The 25,788-nt window shown below is 44.1% G+C and overlaps 2 protein-coding genes and 1 long non-coding RNA gene across 3 annotated transcripts in view; 1 reads left to right on the forward strand and 2 right to left on the reverse strand.

Moving 5' to 3' along the window:
- Window positions 1-25,788, reverse strand: part of LOC144327834 (uncharacterized) — a 126,084-nt gene that overhangs the window by 96,128 nt on the left and 4,168 nt on the right. The window lies entirely within an intron of this gene.
- LOC114599934 (ubiquitin carboxyl-terminal hydrolase CYLD-like) lies at window positions 1,938-11,984 on the forward strand. Its single transcript, XM_028735776.2, has 11 exons — window positions 1,938-2,471; window positions 2,968-3,100; window positions 4,224-4,365; window positions 5,016-5,123; window positions 6,802-6,881; window positions 7,098-7,164; window positions 8,303-8,432; window positions 8,619-8,727; window positions 8,823-8,935; window positions 10,284-10,473; window positions 11,241-11,984. The coding sequence occupies exons 1-11, from the start codon at window positions 2,058-2,060 to the stop codon at window positions 11,438-11,440; spliced, it is 1,686 nt and encodes a 561-aa protein (XP_028591609.2). The 5' UTR covers window positions 1,938-2,057; the 3' UTR covers window positions 11,441-11,984.
- RAB5IF (RAB5 interacting factor) lies at window positions 14,585-21,303 on the reverse strand. The gene is made up of 4 exons (XM_028734915.2): window positions 21,134-21,303; window positions 19,817-19,920; window positions 16,577-16,706; window positions 14,585-16,265 (listed from the first exon to the last, which is right to left on the reverse strand). Exons 1-4 carry the CDS (start codon window positions 21,266-21,268, stop codon window positions 16,224-16,226), a joined length of 411 nt encoding a protein of 136 aa, XP_028590748.2. The 5' UTR covers window positions 21,269-21,303; the 3' UTR covers window positions 14,585-16,223.

A 25,788-nucleotide genomic window follows, 5' to 3' on the forward strand; every position in this document is an offset into this window, starting at 1 on the left:
TGCAGCACCATAATTCAAAAGCATCAATTCTTTGGCGAAACATTGGATACACTGAAATAAATGCATTGTTTTACAATGCCATTCAAATCCAATGGTGATCTTCATTTCAGTTATTTCAGAAAGGGGGAACCTGAAGCACAGTTTCTGCCTCCCCCCAAGTGTCCCTATTTTCCAGGGACATCACTGATTTAGAGAAACCATCCGGGTTTCTGATTTGATCCTGGAATGTCCCGCTTTTCCTTAGGATATCCCTATTTTCATTGGAGAAATGTTGGATGGTATGGAGTTATCTGAACTTCAAGCTTTCTGAAGGCAATCCTGTATAGGGAAGATTTTTTTAATGTTGAATGTTTTATTATGTTTTTGTATATGTTGGAAGCTGCTCAGAGTGACTGGGGCTACCCAGTAAGATGTGTGAGGTTTAAATAGTAAAATGATTATTATGGAATGGGATGTCCCTATTTTCATCAGAAAAAAGTTGGAGGGTATGCAGTTTTCCACATTCAGCATTTGGATTTTTTCCAAGTGTACAATTCCCCTTTTCTGCAATTATATAAATAGTATAATGGTATCTCCCATCTTGCCATGTGATGAGTTTAAAAATTAGGAAATAGCAGATTTAAGAGAGTCAGTGTAACTTTAATCTGTACTATTAACTTACATCTGGCAAAAGTTTTGTGGGTAAAGTTAGCTTTACAGAAGGCTGTAAAAACGCAGGTGTATGGTGCTTCTGAGCTAAGAGTGCATTGATTGATTGAGCTGGGGCAGAGAGGGTCACTATCATAGCCTTAAGGTCCCTGAGAAAGAGAAAAAGAACATGAATAGGGGCTTTCTTATTGTTCATTCTATGCATTGAGCACACTGCCTCTAATATGTGCAGCTGGGAGGTGGTGGTGATGGGAGGTGAGTGAGCTCTCTTGGGCTGCATGTAGGAAAAAAAGTGCATCGTGTCAACCATCACGTTTTTGATCTTAGAGAAGCAGCTGCCGCTGGCCAGAAATCTGAGCTGAAATTCTGCAGTTCAAAACTAAGCTCAGCAGGCAATCAACTGTTGTTTCTGTTTCCCATTTGTCAATATGGAGAAGATATTGGTCAAATTTACAGATTATTGTAGGGGTGAGGAGCCTGAGACCCTCCAGTTTCATTAGACTAAAACACCCATCATTCCTGGCCATTGCCTACGCTTGTCAGAGTTGTGGTCCAACAACATCTTTAGGACAACACAGGCGCTCTATCCCTGGACTACTGAAATATTGTATATGACGTTTGAGCACTTAGGAAATGTGCTATAGAAATACCAGGTCATTATAATATGTACAACTGCATTGCTTAATTGACTAAGGCTGCATTCCTAAGCATACCTACTTACCTGGGAGTAAAGCCCAGTGAACCCAATGGAACTTAAATCTAAGTAGAAATGGCCTTTGACAATTAAGGTATTTTGTTTTGGAGGACCCATCTATTTTGCTGAATCTATATTGTTCTATTTTGGTAAGAATAGTATAGTTTGTGTTACTCATTTTAAACAATTGCAACTGTCCTACATGTTTTTATAGCTGTATATTGTATTACTGGAACTCACCTAAGATAGTAAAGGGCAGGTAAGAAACCTTATAAATAAATTATTGTAACTGATTAAAACATTTTTGAAAAATTAAAATTATATTCTAAATTAACTGGGCAATAGATTATTTAAAAATATAATTTTAATATAAAAACTAGATTAAAAGTGATTTCCTAAAGAGTCCTCTTTTGTCCTACACAATAAAAAATGGATCTAAGGCAAAACTTGCAACACACTTGCATGATTTAAAAATAATGGAAGTATTCATTCTGTTTCCAAACTACTGCTTTTACTTATATACAACTGTATGCAAATCAAGTCAATTAGTCTGCTACCATAATTAATGAACATGGATTTCTTCAGTTGAGCAACAGCCATGGTCACACTATAAAACCCCACCAACTATTTATGACCTGAGTTTGTCTCTTGCAAGCCTCTAAGGCAATCATCTCCTATCCTGATTTTTCCACGTTTACAGGTTGCATTCGCTGCCATGGATTTTGCTCCAGAGAAGAAAGAGGCCTTCATCGTAACTAGAGAGATCTGTGCCGGAAGGAAGAAGATCCCCTTGGGGTCCATAGGATGCTTTGTGGAGGGCAAGCACAGCAAAGGTCGTATAGTTGACATGAAGTCCAGGCCTGTCATAGCCCTGATGAGCAGTCACATAAGACCTCTCAGCCGACACCAGGCTGCCCTGTTGCTCACCATTGAGAGCCCACAAAAGAGGCATAGCCTGTTCTGCAATGAACAGCTCTTCTCTTCCATTTGCTGCCTGAGGATCCACGATGTGCTGCAACTAAGATATGGCAGAGTGGCGACTGTTGGGATTGTGAGGGGCTTCTGGGAACGGCGCAGGAAACCTGGGAATGGAGAGCTGAGGATGGTCCTCATTGAGGTGGAGTTGCTGGTGAGGCCATAGCAGGGCTTAGCTTCAGGGTATTCTGGTACTGTTCTGCTCCTGTTAATGGCCAAGCTTTTAGTTGCTGTGGAGCAAAGCCTTCAAATTCCCCATTTTTCATCACAGGTCCTTCTCTGAATCCCCTAATCCTTTAGCCTCTTTGTCTATGCATCTTTGCATCCCTTACTCTTTATCACCTATCCTTAAATATATACTTTATGATACCCCCTATATGACCATTCTTAAATGCATAAGGCACTACCTTTGGCAAATGGAATTGTCCCTAAAATAAACTGGTACTGCCATTGCAGCAACAAGTTTGGGAGGGAAAATATAGATCAGGGATGTGGTAGCTCCCATCAGCTCTATCCATCATGGCCAGTGATCAAGAATGATGGGAGATGTAGTCCAACTGATACAGGTTCCCCATCCTTGGTATGGATTATTGCTTCAAAAAAGCAGTATTCTCAACACCGATTATTATTTTCTTTGCTTCTTAAACCAGGATCCAGGAATTATTGCCCTTGGTAACAGCTCCTCCAGGCTGAAAATCGATGCAAGCAAGATTGTCGCTGTTAGCTCCAGCATTACCAACCCTGTTTGGTGCAAAGAGATTGGCCAAAGATCCCTTAAGAAAGGTAAGAGTAGGTGATGAAGTTGCAAGACCTCGGCCCCCTAAAATTTCCAGTTTGTTTGCACAATATTCCTTATTAAAGAGATCCATGGTTTTGAGATCATTGTCCCCTAATTTCTTAGTTCTTGTGATATCCGGGAAGATCACAAATGAGTTATGATTTGTACTTCACGACCTTGGTGTGCCTGGTAGTGTGTTTGTGCACCTGTAAGACACATGCCTGTTATGTAATAAAAGTGCCCTTCCCCTCTCTGGGTGTGGCTCCCAACATAACTCAGTGGGAAGGAGCTGGAACCTTAGTCTTGCCTGGGCAGCGAGTCCTAGCTAGTTGCTGTTAAAAATAAATACAACTACTGAAGTTCCCCTGACCTCCTGCTGCCCTCCTGCCACTTTCTGTCATTAGGGAAAGACCCACTGCAAATTTTCTTTCCCAAACTTACAGGGCAAGAGCAAGCAGCAATACCATGTGATCTGAAAGGGACTTCACAAGATCTCTCCCAGTGCCACAGAGAGTGCTGGGATGCAACTCAAAATCTGGCCACCCCAGGCAATTGCTTGGATTGCTTGGCAGTTGGGCATAAAACACAGGGCAGTATTGCAAGGCATCATAGTCTTGCATCCATGGGAGGGGCCTTACAGTCCTCAGGGATCTGAAATTCTGATCATGGGGAGGAGAGTAAGAATGTTCAGACTGTCCCTCTTGCAATCCCCTTACAGGTTTCTCTGGGGGTCTGCAGGCCCTCAATGTTAAGGTTGCCATATTTTGATGTTTTGAAAGGTGAAAACCAAGACACCCCAAAAGTTGTTGAGCTTTTTTTAGTTTACTTGCCAAAGATCCAGGACAAATTGCCCCCCTGGACGTCACTTCTGCCTTTGAAATCCCCGTAATGTCCAGGAAAATCTGGACATATGGCAGCCCTACTCCATGTTGTAGTTGTGGGACTACAACTACCGTCATCCCTGACCGTTGATCATGCTGGCTAGGACTGAGGGGAATTGGAGTTCAGCAGCAACATCTGGAGAGCCGTGTGTTCCCCATATGTCCTTGTTTAGATATTTTGGCTCTTGTGGTGAAGGTAGGGTTAATAACAGGACCATCATTTACCATACCCCAACTGTTCTTCTAGAGGGCAGTTACATAATGGAGCACTTGGCAGAGCATGATGCTGAGGCAGCATGGGAACATGACGTCCTGCAGAAGATGGAAGGCGTCATGAAGGGCATCCAGGGGCATTGCAACTCCTGCTACCTAGACACTACCCTCTACAGGTTTGTTCAGTGTTGGCTCTAGTTGGGGTCCAGCTCTGTGGTCTCTCCATCGTTCCACTTCCTCCTGCATTCAGTAATGCATTCAGCAAACCCTTCTCCCCTTTATTTTGCTGCCTTTTCCTGATCATAGTGCTTTGGTCTTTTTTGCAATCTTCATGGTTCCGTCCTTCTTGCAAAACTGCCAGCTAGACCAGGAGTAACCAACATGGGCCCTACAGATGGACTCCACATTTGGAAGCTGTATACCTCCGAATGCCAGTTGGTGGGAATGGCCGGGGGGGGGCAGGGAGAGTGCTGTTGCGCTCATGTCCTGCTTTCATGTTTCCCATAATGGCACACTGGAGAACAGAATGTTGGACTGGGTGACCCATTGGCCTGATCCAACATGGTTCTTTTTAGGATTGCAATTTCCATCATCATCACCACTGACCATGCCTGATGGAGCTGATGGAAGCTGTAGTTTAGCAGCGTATGATGAGCTGCTACACATTGACTACTAGACAAACCCAAAATGGTACTCAGCCCTTGGAGGGCCAGTTCCATCAGCAGCTACACTAGGAAGTAGCAGGCCATGGTACCCATTTTGCACAAAGGTGATGACCTCCCTTTCTATTTCAGTTCATGTGTTTTATGTGCACATTTCTTTGCAGTTTATTCAGCTTCTCCTCCGCCTTGGATGGCATCCTCTATTCATCTGAGGTGCGCGATGCAACAGTGCAGCAAATCTTGAGGCAGCAGATTGTGCAGCCTTTGAGACAGTGAGTTCCATTGCATGTTCAAAGTGCTTGTACTCTGTCTGTGGTATTCATGTGCTCAGTGATGGATTATAATTTATTATAGCAATAAGGGAACTTTGGACTGGACTTTTCATCCTGCCGAATTAAGCAGGTCAATAATAGAAAATACAGCTAGTGGGGCCAGATCCTGTTCTCCCCACTCCCATGGACCATGTTGATTACACGATAGCATTTCAAGGATCTCTCTAGTGCTGGAGATTCTAACTGGGCTCGCTGTCACCACTAATAAGCCACCTGGCACTGCAGCAAGCTTCACTTGTCAAGCAACAATTGTGAGTGCACTTAAAGGCTCCCAGCGATTTCTTTGCAGCCGTGTCTCTACCTGCCCCACACCTGATGTCACCTGTTACCTTTGGGGGCAATGGCCTTCTGGGCCAAACTGGAACCTATGCCAGGCCTGATTTAGCTCACAGGCCAGAGGTTCCCCACTGCTGCCTTATTTATTTTAGGAAATGCACAAAGAGCAAGACCTCTTTCCCCTGGCCAGTGAAAATTAGTATGCAGAGTGGTTGAAAGAACTGATCAAAATGTCCACAGAAGTAATTATTGGTGTGATTACGACAGCTTCTCAAAGAGCAAATTGCTGGCCTGTGTTAATTAGTACAGAGCAGGGGGCTGGGAAATGAATCAGGCTAAACTGACATTGTAGCAGCATGCCCACTTGCCCCACCGCTGTTGGAGAAGTAGCACTGGCATCAACGCTGACTTCTGGTGACATCTCACCAGAACTCGCTGCTGCTGCTTTGCACCACAGAGGCACAACCTAGGTGAGGGATGCAGCAGGGGTGCAGCGTAATAGCAGCAGCTGGGTGGGGCAGCACTTCCCATTTCCCCTCAAGCCGTGAAACCACCCCATCTTTAGATGTTGCTGCAGTATCACTCCTCTCACCCCTGACCAACAGCCATGATGAATTGCAGCTTCCACCAGCACCAGCCAACATCTGGACAGCCACATATTCCCTACCCATGCTTTATAGTGAAGTCATACATTTCACTGCATTATATACATTTCATGGAATTCATAAAACACGTTACTGTTAAGAGAAAATAGAGCTATAGCCTTAATTTTTTCAGGTAGCCCTTGAAGGAAATATCCTTGTTCTCATGCAAACACCAGCACATCTGCTTCCAGGTGCAGATTTTAAGGATCTTCTTTGCACCATTGAATGAACCGGCTTTTCAGGAAGGCATGAGCTGATGTTTAATGGCTCATCTAGTATTTTCCCTTTATACTTTCCACTTCCCCCAAGTGATAGGAATTTGCAGGGCTGTCTATTACAAGGTCAGTTTCATGGAGAGAATGCAGGCTGTTTTGTGTTATAGTTGGCCAAAGAGACTAAACATGTTTAGCTTTTTTCCCCTTTAATGTAATTATACACATTGAGCAGGGACAAGACACAGCAGGATTAACCTTGAAACAGCATCGGTTTCTGCCAAAGCAGCTGCATTCCCTTGCAGCTCCCTGGGGCTGGTTTTTCCCCAGGCAGTCCCAACAGCACACATTTCTTTCTCTGGCTAAAGACAAAATTGTGAGCAGGCAGGTGCAACCATCATTCCTAGATGATCTGGGTTGCCCATTAATGAACATTCATTGTAAGCAGGCGAGCACATAGCTCATGCAAGTATTGCTCTTTCCCAGGCATGGCTATGTGGGAGCTGAGAATGTGATGAACTTGAGGAGGTCGCTGCGATGCGACAGCTTTGTTACAGAAGAGAAAGGTAAGGGACAATGTCATCATAGTCCATTCAATGCACCTCTGGGGGCACGGGGAGGTCACTTTGCCACTGCTTGCTTCCCCCCCCCCCTAAAAAATGCACTCAGACACTTTGAAGTATCTGGAATATGTCCACAAATGAAGAATGTGCAAACTAGGAGTATAGTTCTGCACATTGCTGCAGGCCTTTTGCTATCCTAATGGAGACTACTGTTGACAGATCCAGAGGAGTTTCTGAATGTCCTTCTCAGAGAGGTCTTGGCTGTAGAACCCTTGCTCAAAATCAGGTATGGCTTTGATCTGTTGATCTTTTTTTTTATCTTGGCTCTGAGGGCCAGTCACCAGGGCATTATATCTACCATGTGACTAGGGATGCCAACTCTTGGATTCATAAAATCTGGTGACTAGGCAAGGCCTAGGACTGGAGCCCATTTCAGTGCAGCAATGGGTGTGGGTGGGAGCCTAGCTGTGTCCCATGGATGAGGACAGACGGCATTGAGTTGAGATAGGTTGGGAGGTGAAGTTTTTCAGTAGGAAGGAGCCCAACACAAAAGCTGTTAATTTGCCTAAGAGGTACAGCTTCTATAAATTGGCTGAAAATGAGAGGGCAGGGGAAACAACTTGAAAGCAAGAAAACAATGGCCTGGTCAATATTATACCCCAATAATGACATTTTTAAAAAACATGGTGGTAGTAGTCAAGCCATACACAACACTTGTGCTGTTTTGATTGGGAAGGTATGGCTTGGCCCAGATTCTTTGCCTCCAGGCAAACACTAGAGAAAAAAAGCTATGGGTAGCACACAGCCACCTCCACAGTTAAGCCTCCAGAGGTAGTATTTATTGTTCACTCTTGTAATGCAGGAGGGACGCGGGTGGCACTGTGGGTTAAACCACAGAGCCTAGGACTTGCTGATCAGAAGGTCGGCGGTTCGAATCCCCACGACGGGATGAGCTCCCATTGCTCGGTCCCAGCTCCTGCCAACCTAGCAGTTCGAAAGCACGTCAAAGTGCAAGTAGATAAATAGGTACCGCTCTGGTGGGAAGGTAAACAGCGTTTACGTGCATTGCTCTGGTTCGCCAGACCCGGAAGCTGTACGCAGGCTCCCTCGGCCAATAAAGTGAGATGAGCGCTGCAACCCCAGAGTCGGTCACAACTGGACCTAATGGTCAGGGGTCCCTTTACCTTTACCTTGTAATGCAATGAATATATTCCTGCAGTAGATCTTGGTCCTGACAAATGTGTGTGGTTTTGCTGGCCTTAAGAGCAAGTGATTCATCCATCCTCCATGCCACTTTTGTACAGACTTTTACTAGACAGTGCACTTGTGATAGTGAGTTAACATTGGTATACATCTACACGTACATAATATGCTTTGAAACAACTGAGCTTCAAAACTTCTTCCCCCCCCCCCCGAAAATTTAGGTCAGACAACGAAGTGCTAGAATATAATTGCTACCAGATCCTTGCAGAGAAAGATGCTACAATCCAAGTGCCCACTGTGCAGCAGCTACTGGAAAAATCCCTGCTCTCATATGGCTTAAAGCTGGATGAGGTATGCAAATGGCTTTAGGTAGCACTGTGTATATTTCAAGGTTAGAATATTGGATTCTCGGTATTTTAAAGACCTCAACAACCACCAAGAATGATCTATTCAGGAGCAGTTCTATTTGGACCACTCCATCTTGAGCCAGCTTACAGCAAAACACATACACTCTTCAAAAAGGTCCATTTCTTCCAGGTTCCTTCATGCCTCATCTTACAGATGCCTAGGTTTGGGAAGAGCTATAAGAAGTTTTCATCAGTGTATCCCTCTCTCGAGCTTGACCTCACAGATATGGTGGAGCAAGGTAAATCAAAGATTTGAGACTGGTTGGGTTTGATGTTGCTAAAAACCGATTGAAGACTGCTGTAACAAACCTGGGTTCTTTTTCTATGATTGTAGCTCCACGGGTGTGTTGTGTTTGTGGAGGAGAGGCAGCCCACGGATGCTCACGGTGCCAACTGGATTCCCTCCTGCATCCCAAACTCATTAAACTGTTTGAGAACCTTTCTAAGGTACGAAGGAGCAATGAATGATTATTTCATGATAGGTCAGTGGGAGGGTTCTGTAATGACATTGGCAAGAGTTGCTAGCAGGTAGCCAAATGGTCCATGTGAACAATGAGACTTTGTCCTTAGGTTTTTTAATTAAATTTTCATAACTTTAACCAATTAATTTCAAATCTGTTACACATTTCTGTTACAATTTGACTTACCACGTTTCATTCTGCATAATATCACACATTTCAACTAATACATAGTCCTCTATTTCATATATTATCAGTTTCTTCCTGTTGCTCAAATTTCAAATCCTGCTCACAGTTTCATTTGGTCATCATATTTTTTCAAATAACCCAAAAAAGGCTTCTACTCTTCCATAAATTGTGCATCATATTGATCTCTTACTTGCACTTCTACCTTTGCCAGTACCGCTTAGTAATTGTGAGCCTCTGTCTTTATCTTCAGGGATTTATCGCTACAGCTTCTTGCACACTTACATGTGGAGTTACCCACCCACCAGGCAAGCAAGCAAAAATTAGGCTTACCAGCTTTGGCTCAATTTCAACAAACAACATTCTCCCTGTAGGTAGAGATGTGCATAGTTATCTCTGCTAGATTTCTGCTGGTTGTGCAGCTGTAAAAGGCACAGCACCCTCCCTGAAAAAGTTCGTAAATTTACCTCAAGTACCTTCCTTCAGAACTCTGTAACCTGCATATTCTCCTTCCTCCTCCATAACATGATAACTTGTATTCTAGGAAACAACACATTCTCCCTATTGGGAAACCCAAAAGTATGTCCCAACTGGTTAGCCTCCCAGAATCCTCTTTGCACAATATACATTCCAGGTACCTTAGTCAATTTCTTGGCCAACATTTCCAGTTACTGTGAAAATCCAGCTACACAAATGGCACAGTCTGTACCGGGCTGTCAGCTAGGGGTTTATTATTATTAATTCATTTACAAATTTGCCTTTTACGTTTTTATGTCTCAAGGCTATTTACACAGACATGGCTAAAATGGTTTTTAAAACAGTACAAAGAATCCTGAAAATAGGTTTCAAAGCAATGCAAAGTGAACACCTGAAGCAGCGAGGTCTTTTCATGCAGTTGGAGAAGCCTGCCAAAACAAAAATGTCTTCAATTGTGTCTGGAAAATGCAGGTGGTGGCCTCCTGCTGTAGCTCAACAGGTTTGCAAAGATCAAGCCTACATTGCTGGATGGCACTGAAGGGTGACACAGTCAAAGTGTGACACCCGGGATTAGCACAAGGAAACAGAACATTATAATCACCACTTTAAGATGCGGAAAAGCCCGAAAAACAGTGTCGTGTTCTGACTAACATTCATCTGTTTCTTTCATCCAGCCACCATCTCATCGTATTGGACCGAAGCATCCTTACAAAGGACTAGGACCCAACAGCCCTCCCACAAAGCAGTACACCTTGGATCTCTTCGCCGTCCTTTGCATAGAAAGCAGCCATTACGTGGCTTTTGTTAAATACGGCCCCTTGAGACACTCCTGGCTTTTCTTTGACAGCATGGCTGGCACACTGGGTAAGCAAGGATCTTGGGCCTTATTTGTGGGGGTTATTCTAAAAACCAGAGCTCCGCCAGCTTCAACACACGTTTCCAAGGTTTTCTCTCCCTTTCCCATTAGTTCTTACTCTCTCCCTATTTTCACTCAGACATAGCTTTCTTCAGCGCTGCTGAATCATGGCAACAAATATAATTACTGTCTTGCTCTTCACAAGCTCACACAATGCTTAACTACAGGCATACCCCCCCACCACTTACGCAGGGGTTACATTTTGGGGCCCCCGTGAGCATAGGTGAAATTGCGTAAAGTGGGGGGCACCCTCTAAAAAGGCTCTAAATTCCCATTTCCCACCTGCTCTCCAGCTCTCTCTCCACACCAACTCTCTCCAACTAGAGTTGAAGTTCTGGGGCCAGCTGGAGGAGGCACAGAAAAGCAGCAGCAACATGCAGCAGCTGCGCTACCCCAGGCGTCAGCTGCTAGGTGAGGAGGCTGAGCAACCTAAACAAAGCCCTGCTGTGCCTCCAGTCTCTTTAGGGCTCCCTCTGTCCTCACCGTCGTCTTTTTGGGGCTCTGGGGAGGGTCTCCCCGTGTGTCACAAGGACTCTTCAGCTCTCTTCTGCCATTTCCTGGTATGATTCTATAAACAAAAAATGGAGATGCTATATGTACTTCTCCATGTTTATTTGTTTGTTTTGTAACACAATACAATCTCTACTACTACTACTACTACTAATAATAATAATCTTTAGCTGCCTTTTTTAAAACTGTCCCTGTTTTTCTTTAGAAAATGAGAAAGGAACTAATATTCCTGTGGTCAAGGCCTGCCCTCAGATTGGAGACTATCTGGCTATGACACCCGAGGAATTTGCTACTGTGGACACCAATCAGATGGATGCTTTTTCCAGAAGATTTTTCTGCGATGCTTACACATTCATGTACCAAAAGCCACAGCACGCTTCTTACAAGTATTGGTTCAGAAACTGAGCTCTCTCTGAGCCAGATCTTGGAGAGAGAATTTAAAAGCTCACAAGGACCACCATCTTTCTATTGGGAGACAGAAGCATGAATGTTGGAACTGCCAGGTTATAGGCTTCTAATAAACCCCACCTCCAACGTAACAGCATTGGTCTGCGTTATAGCAAGCCATTGCTTTCAAAGCCATATTTTCTGGACAATCATTTTCTGAGATTATCTTCCGGTTGACACACTGGTGTAAAGGTGGAAATCCCTCTCCACTTTGCAAGATGCCAAGGAAGACTGCCCAAGTGATTGTGGTGTGTTTCATCTCTACAACACCTGTAAGGTGAGGAGAGATATTTTCCTGATGGAACATCCCACCCTACCTTGACTGGCAGCAGAGGATGCTGTACCTGTGCGCCAGGTGGGCATCAGCCTTGTTCACTGAAGGCTTCTGAAGCTGCTTTCATCAGGCACTGAAAATGAGCTCTTACTCATACATACAATTTATTTGTTGAACATTCATCCTGATTTGCATCTACAAAGCTTACATGGAGGTTAGACCATCTCATTTTATTTGTGGGGTGTTTATACATCATCTTGTTAATTGTTCACTCATTCTACACTTTACAATGCATTTTCTCACTACCTTCCTGACAATTACGGTAGTGACAAGAGCGCCTTAATTGCTTGAATCCCACCTGCAAAATACTGACAATCTAGAGGTGCCCAAGGTCAGTTCATTTGCAACCCTGAGACCTTTCCTGTCCAGCACCCTGCGTATGACTTTATTTAGATCCTGCTGTTTAAGCTCTTATTGTTTTGTAGTTTTTATATAAATGTTGTTTTTAAGTATTCTTTTTGTACTGTGTTGTCTTGGCTCTACGACTGTAAGGGTGGTTTATAAATAACATAACGAAATGAAAACACATAACTTCCCACACAACCCTACAAGCCACTTTTAGAGAGATTTTGCTTTCACCTGTAATTCCTGCCAACCATAACTTTTCTGAGTGAAGAAAAAATTACATTTTTATTGAATGAGTTGGACTGGTAGTGTGGGAAGAGTGGGAGAGGTGAGAGTCAAGGATTGGTCCTCAGGAAGGTGGGTGATAGCTTCAAGTGTTCAGCTGTGCTAGAGAGGATGGTTTGACAAACTTGTCAGCTGGTAAGAGTTCATTTTACATAGCCATGTTCTTTTCCAAAACAGTGGGAATAGAACTGGAAGCAATCTCCCTTGGGATATGCAGCTGGAAGCTGGGTTATAGTGATTACTGAAGATAGGGGTATGAGATTTCCCTTAGGTTACCATCCTGTAGCAGCTCTATCTGAAAGAGAAACCTTCACATATTCTGAACAAATTTTATTAACAGCTGATAAGGTTGCAGTCTGAAGTTTGCAGCAAGATAGTTTGTTTCAGAGGGTTGGAAGGAAAGGCTTAATAAATAATGGCAACAAACTTCTTTGGGGGGTGTATGACAGGTGGAAGAATGTTTTGATACTGTGCTTGGCTCAGGGTGTATGTTCAGACAGAGGCTGTGTGTCCCCTGTTATGCTTCTGGACCTGCCCAATGGAAAGCAAACTGGTCACAAAGTATGGCTGTGAAAGTCCTGGATGGCTACAAAGATGTTCAGGGTATTAGCAAGGTATGTGAAGGGAGGGCAAACCAATATCAGAGGAAACATACCACCAGGTGAGCCTATCCTAACTTGTTCAACAAATCCTAGTTAAAACAAAGCATGGATGCATTTGGATAAAATGCTAAACCATTAAGTGTTATCTTCAGTGTTCTTGGTCTCAAACACTTTAGAAACGGTTGCTGGTTTGGTCTCCTGTTCGTATTTGTATTAACGGGCATTGATTTGGAAAAATAATAATCAGGCACAGCATCAAAGATCGTGTTCTTAGCACACCAATGAGTAAAACCAACATCAAGCTGACTCTGTACCTATCATAGATAGATGTCTTCAAAAGTCTGGGCTGAAGCTGATCATTCCATTTCAGTAGACTAAAGCACAGATGAAACTGTGGCACCACATTTCTGAGGGCAACGGAAGAACGATTTTCCAGTAACAAGTTATTGTTTCCTGACTGTGAAACCTCAGTGCCCAACCAGTATGAAATAAAGTCAATGGAATTACATAGACTGCATAACATAAAGCAAGAGTAATGATCATCCCCTCATGATCTGTAAATTATAACACAAAACCACAAAACATATGCAAATGGAAGTTTTGCTTTTTGTTGCCTTGAAGGCTGCTTCTGAAACTCCCCAAGTTTTCATTTGGGCAGAGATGAGGAACCTGTGGCTATCCAGATAATGTTGGACTCAAAGTCCTACCATCTCCAGCCAGCACAGACAATGATCAGGGATGATTGCAGTTATATTCCAACATTAGGTAAAGGTAAAGGTACCCCTGCCCGTACGGGCCAGTCTTGACAGACTCTAGGGTTGTGCGCCCATCTCACTCTAGAGGCCGGGGGCCAGCGCTGTCCGGAGACACTTCCGGGTCACGTGGCCAGCCAGACAAGCTGCATCTGGCGAGCCAGAGCCGCACACGGAAACGCCGTTTACCTTCCCGCTTGTAAGCGGTCCCTATTTATCTACTTGCACCCGGGAGTGCTTTCGAACTGCTAGGTTGGCAGGCGCTGGGACCGAGCAACGGGAGCGCACCCCGCCGCGGGGATTCGAACCGCCGACCTTTCGATCGGCAAGCCCTAGGCGCTGAGGCTTTTACCCACAGCGCGAGGGCCACAAATCCTCCACCTCTGTTTTAGAAGTAGCTTGCCAAGTGGTGCAGGGCTGTTTGTAAATCACCTGGATGCTTCCAAATCCAGCATCACACCAGTACTGAGAGCGCCTGCCACAGGCAGCATGCATCCAATGCAAAATGTTTATGCAAAATCAATGCATTGTGGGAGTCAGGCATGAGAAATCACACTGCAAAAGACCAAGCACTCATAGGACAACAACAAATTACTTCAAAGAAAGCAGGAGAACTTCATTCACTATGTGATGAAAACCAATTTTTAAGATCACATAGGCTAGTAATACTTGTCATCCTTTTTAATCCAGCAAGCAAGTATTAAGGGAGAAGTCAGCCCTCAATATTTAAGCCATTGTCTGAAATAAGAGCATGCCAGTACAAATGAAAAAGCAACATACCAGCTTCTTAATCATGTGACATTTATTAGAGAGCTTTCATGTATAAAATGATGTACTGTATTTGGTAGGTGACTGAAAGTGTAAGTAAACAAAATCAGATGCTGATTGAGAAATGGAATTTTAAACCCAGCAGAGATGAAAATTCTGAGGAGAAAAGGTGACTCCTTCTGGTTGATGAGGTGAATGAGAGATTAAATCCACAAACCAGATAAGCAGAGGCTGTTAGTTGGCAACGAAGCCTGCAAGAGCAGCACCTGCCATGGCTCTCAGCACATACAGTACTTCAGGCTTTCATTTCTTTTGGCAGAATTCTAACAACTAACCAACGAAGAAGAAAATAGAAGTTTAAGGAAAGTACATTGAAAGTGACCTTGCTAAGTCAAAAATGCAAAAATGAGGGCTTAACAGAAAAGACTAAGAAGAACTAGGAATTAATCCACAGTGTGTTAAGACTCAAGTCAGGTTGTCACCATAAGGCAGTCTTAGTGCAAAGCTCTTCTCTCTGCCCATTCATCTGAGATTATGATGAGAACAGACAGGTCTGGTCCTAGAAGAGACTACTTCCTAAATATATCCATGGAGACTGTAATGCATATTTTAGAAAAGATCTACAGTTAAAAATTGTAAGTGACCTAAACTAATGTACAGCCACCAACATGGTTATATTTAATGTCTTTATTTAATAATCAGAAACATCAAAATTGAAATTGGAGATCAATCCACTCCCACCCTGAAAGTGTTAATTCTGTGTACAGGACATTAGCTGCTTTAATTATTCCGCGTGTTGTGTTTCAACTTCAAAATCCTAGAAAGATCCTGAAGTAACTGAGTTCTGAAATACGTCTTAATTGTTTTGTGCATTTAGACCACTGAACTCTGAGGTAGGCTCTGAGAACTGAATTAATTTGTTAACTGAACCATTATTGTGTTCCTAAACCATGGTTACTGTTTGTGAAAGTTCAGTAATTAAGCCAGGTAAATCCAGCACTTGCTCCATAAGGAATTAATAACAAAGTTTTAGGAAATAATCTGAAGATTCTGGTTATAACACTGTTAAGCAACCAAAATTTAAGTAACCCTGAATGAACCAGTTAAAGACATTAATACTTAATACAATCAATTATCAGATCAGATCTTTAATTTTCTTAAAACAAGCCGAGGACAACCATTAAACTCTATGCTCTTGTAATCATTTCTGTAGAGTTCGCCTCCAACCAAATGCCTCATGATGTTTATGGTTTTAAAAACATACGTCTAGCGAACGGAAGACAAGTCACAAACTGATTCGATCTCATTCAGAGAGGGCAAGATAATGGACACAAATTAATTAATAAGGTCACCCTTTTAGAATACAGAAGTTTGCCGTCACTGTACCAGGCAAAATCACAGAGAAGGTTGAAAGGTCGAACAGTCTTGTATTGTTTGCAAAACATTGTGATGGCTTTTTAAAAAGTTCTGCAAAAGCAACATTTCTTTAAATAATCAGACAGGCTCAATTTCTCTTCTTAGAAGCCATTTGGCTTGTCCCATCTCCTTGGACCACGGGTATAAAAATGGGCTTATTTTACCTCCCCCCAGTTCATCAGAGGCTGCTTCTTAAAGTATTATTCAACTTATGAATACAACTGATTTGGCCGACTTCATCAATCATAATGGATGGCAGTGTAGAAGATTATCCAGACAACCTGAAAGGAAGTACAAACATGATGACATCAGCAGCGAAGAACCTGATGTTTGGATTCAGTATTTTGCTTTCCTCTTTTTGAATAAGACTGAAACAACAGGTCATAAAAAGCTTTACAATTAGCACTGTACTATAATCTGTACATTACCCTTTTAAATTCTTGCATTCTTAAGTAATTTATACTGTTTGTTCCCTCACTCTGATTCCTTCCCATCTAGTTAAATATAGTTATGCTTCTTAGGTGGTGATCTGTCACTTGTTTTCCAATACGTGCTCAGGGCCAACAGTCAACAAATAAGGAGTATAGATTACCAAAAACAATGCAAAAGATGTCATGAACCCTTCTTTCGTTAGTTCCCAAGTTCCACCATACTCTTCTTCATCTATCTGCTGGAAGCTACTAAAATAGAGGTACAGGACACCAGCATTTATCAGGCAGAATCTGGAAGGGAGAAAGAAGCATATTGGAAACCATCACTTTCAATTTACACAATGTAAAGACACCAGATGTGTCAGCCACACTCCACCAGGATGTTTTCTTGTGCAAGCTACATTGAAATTAATGGAAGACGCTGAAGAACACTACTATGCTCTTATGTAGCTCTCATTCCTTTCAATAGAGCATTTGAAGGACAGCTCTCTGGTGGTGTGTGGTTCATTGGTCAGATTCATTTCTTCTACTCTGCCCTTTTCATGGCAGGGCTACCTCTGAGGACACAGTATATTGTTATACTAATTAATATACTAAGTTTACAATATTAATATTAAATTTAGAAGACTGACAAAATATATGTATCTTATTAAAAAAAATGTATGCCACCTTTCTGTCTCAAACAGAAGGGTTCAAGATGGATAACACCAAAAAGTTAATATTTTTTAAAAAAACATTCATACACACACAAGACAGTAAATGATAAAAACAAATTCTCAGGTGGTGCAATGGGTCACTGTGTCTGGCTGTTAACCAGAAGGTTGGTAGTTTCAGAGTTAGATACTGGAATAGGAAAGCTAGGAGCCATGTGGGACCTGGGTTGTGGGCACTAAAATAAAAGATGGCGCCTAGACATCTTGTTTTATTTTATGCTGCCATGCTACCCAGCAGACCACCTGATTCACCCAGCAGCAAAAAAAAAGAAGAGATGCATCTTGTGCTGCTGCACTGCCAGGCAGACCACCTGACTGCAGCCAGGCAGGTGGAGATGCTAGGCACCAAAGGTGGTGCCTGGACATCTCCATCCAGTTGCAAAAGGATGGCTAGTTTCAAATGCTGGGTGGTTCAAGCCCACCTACAGATGACTGTGGACAGGATTCCTGCATTACAGGGCATTTGGCTAGATGACCCTCGTGTCCCTTCCAAATCTATAATTCTATGATTCTATGAAATGGCATCAGGAAAAAAAAAATCTGAGTCAAACACCCAGTAAGCCAAAGGCCTCCAAGGGGTGGGGGGCCAGAGACTTTAAGCATCAAGGACAGGGGTAGGCAACCTAAGGCCCATGAGCCACAAGTGGCCCAAGGGGGTTGTTTAACTGGCCCACGAGCCACCCCCAAACTGAGCTGCCACTCGGCGAGTCCCCGCACGCTGCACTAAATCAGCAAAGCGTGGTGTGGAGACTTGCTTCCGCAGTGCCAGAAATTGTGTCTGCGCAGATGCAGATGCCAGAAATCGTGGCCGTGTGCGTGCGATTCGGCCCACGGAGGGATCTTCGCTGGAGTGAACTGGCCCAGGCGAGGTAAACCTTGCCGACCCCTGATCAAGGAGATTGCAATATCCCAGATAAGGCGTTCCCTAATCTAGGCTTGGCGACAAAGAATATTACAGATTCCCACCAACTGAACTTCAGGTGGAAGAGCACAAACAACAGGGGCTCATCCTGATGATCTGAGAAAGCAGGCATACCCAGCAAGCAAAATATCCTAACTCGCATAAAGGCAATAATTGGCAATTCTGAACTGAGTTCAGAAACAAACCAGAAATAAGTAGAAGAAGAAGAAGAAGAAGAGTAGTAGTAGTAGTAGTAGTAGTAGTAGTAGTAGTAGTTTGGATTTGATATCCCGCCTTTCACTCCCTTTAAGGAGTCTCAAAGCGGCTGACATTCTCCTTTCCCTTCCTCCCCCACAACAAACACTCTGTGAGGTGAGTGGGGCTGAGAGACTTCAAAGAGGTATGACTAGCTCAAGGTCACCCAGCAGCTGCATGTGGAGGAGCGGGGAAGTGAACCCAGTTCCACAGATTACGAGACTACCGCTCTTAACCACTACACCACACTGGCTCAAAAATCAAGTTGGATGTTGCAAATAGTCAACAATCTTGCCAGGTGAAATTTCTAGGTCCTTTTCAAAGTCACCTCATATGAACTTCATGACTGAGCAGAGATTTAAATCTTGGGTTCTTTAAGATCAGTATGCCAATAATTACACCACAATGGCATTCAAGTTAAGCTAAGCTGATGAAGCAACCGAATTTCCCCACACTGAATTTCTTTCTCCCTGGCATATCCTACCCTAATGCCCTGAAGTTAAATGTGGTTATGAATTTGCAAGCAAGGCCACAGCAAGCACTAGTCTGAAATCGCCAACCTCCCTCCCTGCACTCCAACAAAGACCTCAGAGTTTACAAACCTCATGTTCAAGAACTTTAAATGGTATTTTGTTTACTAACTTTATATTCCTTTGTCACAACTAAGATGATACAGCACATTCTTACCAATCAACTTCACAGATAAAAACATTTTTAGGCGCTATTCATGTACCGAACTGAAACATTTAAAATATCAAGGCAACTATATTAAGGTCTACCTGCCTTTGGGCATCTTTGGGAGAAGTAAAGGCTAAGGACTAAACTGTACAGAAATTCAGAGTGGAGTCCCTAAGACAGTTGAATAGCATCATGTACACCTCCTTCCGGCAGCTCAGCTGGTGCTAAGTGTATTGCTCTGCTTTCCTCTGGACCACAGTGAGGCCAAGAGGGAGGTCTTGTCATTTGGGCAGCCCTGAACCTCCATACACACTACCCAGGCTTGTGCCCTGGAATGGTCATTTTGGTGCTGCTAAGGCAGCAAAAACAATGTAGGCTGCTGGTCTCTGCAGCCACAGCAGCCACCGTGATTCTCTGGTGGTTTGACTTCCCCCAGAGATGTATTCCATTGTCTCTTGAGACAGAGAGATGCCAAATATATGTAGGCCTCTGAGTTGCTAGTGTTACTATACGCCGACTGCATAAAGCACTACATATAACTCCCCCACACACACTTGTTTTCCTCTAGACATTTCTGGGTATGTGTGTCCAACTCCCCCCCCCCTTCCCCCCTCTATCCAGTGAAAGAAAGACATTATTCTCTATTTTCCCACAAAATGCATTGCAAAAAATTTGCAGGCTCACAATCTGGGAGTTGCCAACTCACAACGATTTATAATGCAATGTATATGGGAAATGAATTTCAGATCTAGGGTTTAGAATTATCCATCTTGTCATTTCAGCTGTTTCCAATTTCTTTTGACAACTTTTCCAATATATAACAACAACAAAAACAAGTAGAAACAAAAACTTACATTGCTATGCCCACAAATCCTTTCAATGGAACAATGCCCCAGATCACTCCCAAAATAACAGCAATGATCTGCCGGAACCAGTAAATCACATCTAGAAATTCATCCTGTGGAGAAGAGACAAAAATCAAAGTTCATATGGATCTGTAATTCATGTATCTTACAAAATGCCCCTTTGGACAAAAAGAAGCTCTGAAGATACATTTTGGGCTAGATGAGATGGAGATAATAAATAACTGTCATATTGCAGTACTTCCCGCTTAATAAAGGATAAGTCTCAAGTTTCTTCTAATGTATTAAGGAAATATTCTAACATGAAGTAGTAGGATCCTGAACTGAATCACTAAGACCAACACTGTAAATGTCAAACGCTACCAACCAATGTGCATTTTGTACTTGGTTCTGTTCTATGATGATATTTTTATAAAAGTAAGATAAGCCACTCAACGGGCATCAGGAGACAATAGAAGAACCAAAGCCAAAGCACCCTACCAGGCACCCTAATTTTGGAGGAAAAACGGTAGTGTTTTGGGATGATAAACATTTAACACCACTGGTGCTACTCGCTGTCGAATTTAAAACACTTTCATATGTGTTGCCCAACCCTATTTATTTAAAAGACCATCCCACAGAATTCAGTGGGTTTTGCTCCCAGGCGTGGTATATTGTCAAAGCTCACTGACTACGAAGTGTTTGTCAGAGGACTTCCTACAAGGGAACAGCAGAGCCAGAATCCAGATCAAGTATTTCCAGTTCCACAGCCTGCCTCCAGCAGGCGGGGGCAAGGGGGGTGGTCAACAAAATAACGTAAGAGCAATCTGAAATTTGACAGGAAAGGATTTCCAACGCCCAATTGTTTAACCACCACGGACTTTGAGCCCTGACAGGCGAGTGTTAGAACTAGGGAGAGACGTGCCTTTGGCGCCCCCACCCCTTGCTATTACTATTCTGCACGCTGTGTTTATTATAAGCCGCCTGGTAGTGATATTTACTAGGAAAGCCACTTGAAAATATATATATTCTAGTAGGGGATAAATTGTATTTCTGAAATGACAGGTGGTGATGAAGGAGGGAGTAACCAGCCGTGGGTTTGGGGGCGTAAGGACTTAGCAGGAGTCAGGATCCTTCCCCCTTCGCACTCGGCTCCGGTGGGCGGACCTCGGGAGTCCCGTCGGGAAGGAAGCAGAGCAGGTCCCACTACGACCCCGGGAGGCCGCAGGTGCCACTCGAGTCGCCGCAGCCGAGGCTCCGGCCAACGCAGCCCCTCCAGGCCAAGGAGCTCCCCGTCGCCGAGGCAGCGCGGCCCGGCCTAGGCCTCACCTTGTCCTCCCAGGCGGAGTCGCTCCGCAGCGCTTTGCCCCACAGCGAGCCCTTCAAGGCGCCGCCGCCGTTGGCCACCAGGTGCTGCTGCTGCGGGTGCGACGTCGGCTCCTCCTTCCGCCGGCCGCCGCTCATCGTCCTCTGCCGCCGCCGCCTGCCTGCCTCCCTCCCTCCCTCCCCGCCGGGCCGCCCTCCCCCCGCAACACTCGGCGCTCTCTCGCAGCACCGAAGGCACCCCGCGCGCCCACGTGAGCGCCGGACCGGCGACCAACCAATCGCGTCGCCCCGCTCGGGCCCACGCGGCTCCGGTCACGTGGCCGGAGCGCGCTACGGCGACAGAGATGGGCCATATCGCGGCTCCTCCTGGCCTCCGCCGGCGGAGGCAGCGCAGACTGGCGCCTGGAGGAGGGAGGAGCACGTGGCTGCTGAATCGCACGGTTGGAAAGGGGACCCCCGAGGGTCATCTAGTCCGACCCGCTGCAGTGCAGGGATAACTGAGTAGAGTAACACTGGCAAAAGGGGCAGAGCAGGGCTACCTATATATAAAAGTGTGTGTGTGTGTGTGTGTGTGTGTGTGTTACAATGTGCTTTTATCATCATCATCATTAATCTTTATTACGGTCCAGAGACCCAACAAATCGTTACAAAGCAATACACAATTCATACAGCCTACCTCCAGGTTAAACAAGCATTTTGTTAGAATATAGGGATCATTGGTTCTTGCAACCACCGATAAAAACTTTGCCACTGCTAATGTTGTAGCGTTTGTCCGGTCTTCCAATAGGAACCTGACATAGTGAGCCTCTGATTTTCCCGGGAAAGGTACCAGCAAGGGTAATATCAGTTCAGCCCTGGCTTGCTCATATTTTGCAGAGTGAAACAAAATATGTTTTATGGAATCGATGTCTTGAGCACACAAGCAAAGTCTGTCCTGGTAGGGAACTCCTCTCAACCTGCCATCCAACACTGCAGAAGGAAAGACGTTTAGTCTGGCTTTGGTGAAAAGCCTTCGATAGTTTGGTACTGTCAGGTTTTTAATGTAAGATGTTAACTTAAAGACATGCCCATATTGTACTCCTACTGCCAGCAGACTACAGACTGTGTGTGATCAAGATTGCAAGTCACTGTGTGCATTATCCCATAATCTTTGCTTTAACGTCTTTAGGGCGCCTTCATAACCCAGGTAATACAGTTGGGGGGGTGTGATAGACCAATAGAGGTGGCTTCTTTAGCCATGGTTTTCTGCCATTTGCTAACAAATTCTTCATTGGTCAGGTGTTGGTACAAACCCTTCCCTAGATACTTCCCCACCACAATGTGCTTTTATTAATTCTTTCCCAACCAGCAGGGCTAGCCCAGGACATTTTGGCACCAGAGGTGAACCACAAAATGGTGCTCTCCTCCCTGCCAGGAAAGAAAGGAGGAGTGAAGATCTATATCAGGATCTGCCACCCCTGCGGATCCTTTTGCCTGAGGAGTTGCCTCACCTTGCCTTATAGGTAGGCCGGCTGGCCCTGACAACCAGAACCCGTTTGGAGCAAAATCAGAACAGCCTTGAACATATTCTTCCAAGCTTCAGACATCTTTTAAAAAATCAAATAAAAACTCTGCATTCATGATGACTTGCACTGCTGATGCCATGCAGGTTGGCCAATAAGGCATTCCTGCTTTCGGTGCTCTTTGCAACTGCAAAGAGCCCACACAGCTTTGTTTCCCATCAGTGCATCTCCCATAACTTCGTACTAAAATCCTGCAGCTTTTTTATACCACAAATGTATTATGTTTGGTAATACACACTGGGCTCAGGTAGGATGAGAGAAGGGAACTGGAACTGGGTCTGAAGTATGAAATGTTTGCCAAATAGTAACTTAATACGTCGAACAATCCGATGCTTGACTGCTCAAGAAATCCCATTTTACAAAAAACAAAAACAAAAAACCCCCACCAAAAATAAAATATAAATACAAAAAAACTAAAATAAGTTAAAAGCCAAAACATCATAAAAGCACTGTAACACTGTCACAGGATTAAACATCTACCTAAAGAGCACAAAGGGACGCGGGTGGCGCTGTGGGTAAAAGCCTCAGCGCCTAGGACTTGCCGATCGAAAGGTCGGCGGTTCGAATCCCCGCGTGCGCTCCCGTTGCTCGGTACCAGCGCCTGCCAACCTAGCAGTTCGAAAGCACCCCCGGGTGCAAGTAGATAAATAGGGACCGCTTTATAGCGGGAAGATAAACGGCGTTCCGTGTGCTGCGCTGGTGCCGGTTCGCCGGAACAGCTTTGTCACGCTGGCCACGTGACCCGGAAGTGTCTGCGGACAGCGCTGGCTCCCGGCCTCTTGAGTGAGATGAGCACACAACCCCAGAGTCTGGCAAGACTGGCCCGTATGGGCAGGGGTACCTTTACCTTTAAAGAGCACAATGTTGAGGAGAGGTCTTCCCCAGCATCAAAATATACATGGGATTGTGCCAAGTCTCCAGTACAGTATTCTGTTTCGATTTTTTTATATAAAAAAGGAGTTACAAAGGCTGAGCAGTTCTCTTCATACACATTTGATTCTTTAACAATTTTAAAGAAGACACCCCAAATTATCAAGGCTGAAAATGACGCAAACAGGTGTTTTGAAACAATGTATCATATAGGTACACTTGTTGCAGAAAGGCTACAGGATCTCTTTGAGTGTACACTCAACCCATGTGATATGTGCAATGGTCATGTAATATTGCTCATGTAACAAGTGAAATGGCCCTCTGGGAAAGGGAAGCCCTACTCCAGCCCTAGTTATACATAAGTAGACAAGGTAAATGCATGTGCCTTGTGCATCGAAAGGTGAAACCAGCCAATTCAGCAGGGCCTCAGTGCATATATGTGTTTGCATCTATACCTACCATATGCAGTAAGTGGGCTGCCTTCTCACTTGGGTGGATTTCCCTTTCTGGCTCAAGATGCAAGATTGCTTTCGAATAGGACCCTAATACTATGTTCACTGGCCGCAAGGTGGCAGAAAGTTATTGTCTTCCACAGCTTTCACAACAGCCTATTATGATTCTGCCTTGACCTGTGATCTTCTTTCCCATGGGATCACAAATACAGCCGTGAAAGATAAAAGGCACTTGGGAATTTACACTACAGTGGTACCTCGGGTTAAGTACTTAATTCATTCCGGAGGTCTGTTCTTAACCTGAAACTGTTCTTAACCTAAAGCACCACTTTAGCTAATGGGGCCTCCCGCTGCCGCTGCGCCGCCGGAGCATGATTTCGGTTCTCATCCTGAAGCAAAGTTCTTAACCCGAGGTACTGTTTCTGGGTTAGCAGAGTCTGTAACCTGAAGCATATGTAACTTGAAGCGTATGTAACCCGAGGTACCACTGTATTTGCTTAACTCATTGCTCTCACAGTGGGAATATGGCTCCTAAAACTGCACTGCAATATAACAAAAACTATTAAACACATAACCATAGTTGCAAAGCATCAAAGCCAAACCTTCCAGTGGGCTTACTTAAATTAAAAAAACAATCCCTTCACAAATTGCTGAAGAGTCAGAACCAAAGAGGAGAGAGTACCTGTCTATCATACTGGCAACTTGGCAGGAGCCTCCAGAAGATACCTCTGGAAGTATGTAGTTCTTTATTGTGCTTTCAGGTCATGGTATTTATTGACTTTGTGCCCAGTATTGCGAGTTTCCTACATACTATGATGTCTTGGGTTAAGGACTTAATTCATTCTGGAGGTCCGTTCTTAACCTGAAACTGTTCTTAACCTGAAGCACCACTTTAGCTAATGGGGCCTCCCGCTGCCGCTGCGCCCCCGCTGCGCAATTTCTGTTCTCATCTGTTGTTAACCCAAGGTACTATTTCTGGGTTAGCGGAGTCTGTAACCTGAAGCATCTGTAACCAAAGGTACCACTGCATTACTACCAATGCAATCTCAAGCGTGTTTCGTGAATATGTTTAGGATAATGGCCAAAAACATAGTTCTGATTGCAAAATGCTTTGCTGGCTTAATTCAGGAATTGAATTATTATTATTATTACGTTTCTATCCCACTTTTCTTCCAAGGAGCTCAAGGACTTCTTCCCGCCTCTCCATTTTACCCTCACAACAACCTGTGAGGTAGGTGTTAGGTTGAGACATGGTAACTGGCCCAAGGCCATCCAGTGAACATAATGGATGAGCAGGGATTTCAACTCTGGTCCCCAAGGTCTTAGCTTGACAATCTAACCACTATGCCACACTGGTTCAGAGAGCAGGACTAGTGTAGTGGGACTGCCACCCACTACACCACCCAAGTAAAGAAATATTAGGCTGCAATCCTAACCCCATTCATCCAGGAGTAAATAATAACTGGTTTTTACTTTTTGCATTGTATTCTTGTAAACCACTTAGAGACTCTTGTATTTAAGCAGTACATATATAAGCTCTTTAAATAAATAAATAGATCAATTATTTTCCCCAATCAAGTAACTAACTAATAAATTGTCTAGCACATGTCCTTGTCCAGAAGTAAAACTCACTCATATGCAGTGGGGCTTTCTACAGGCTAGTATGCAACCTAAATGCTGCAGCCCTAGTTAAGTGGGTGAGTGGTAAGCTAAAATTCCTAAAAATTTGATTAGTCATAAACTCCCTAAGGCTGCAATCCTATACACGTTTAGC

This window comes from Podarcis muralis, chromosome 5 (genome assembly GCF_964188315.1).
Source record: "Podarcis muralis chromosome 5, rPodMur119.hap1.1, whole genome shotgun sequence".
In the NCBI taxonomy this organism is placed as follows: domain Eukaryota; kingdom Metazoa; phylum Chordata; class Lepidosauria; order Squamata; family Lacertidae; genus Podarcis; species Podarcis muralis.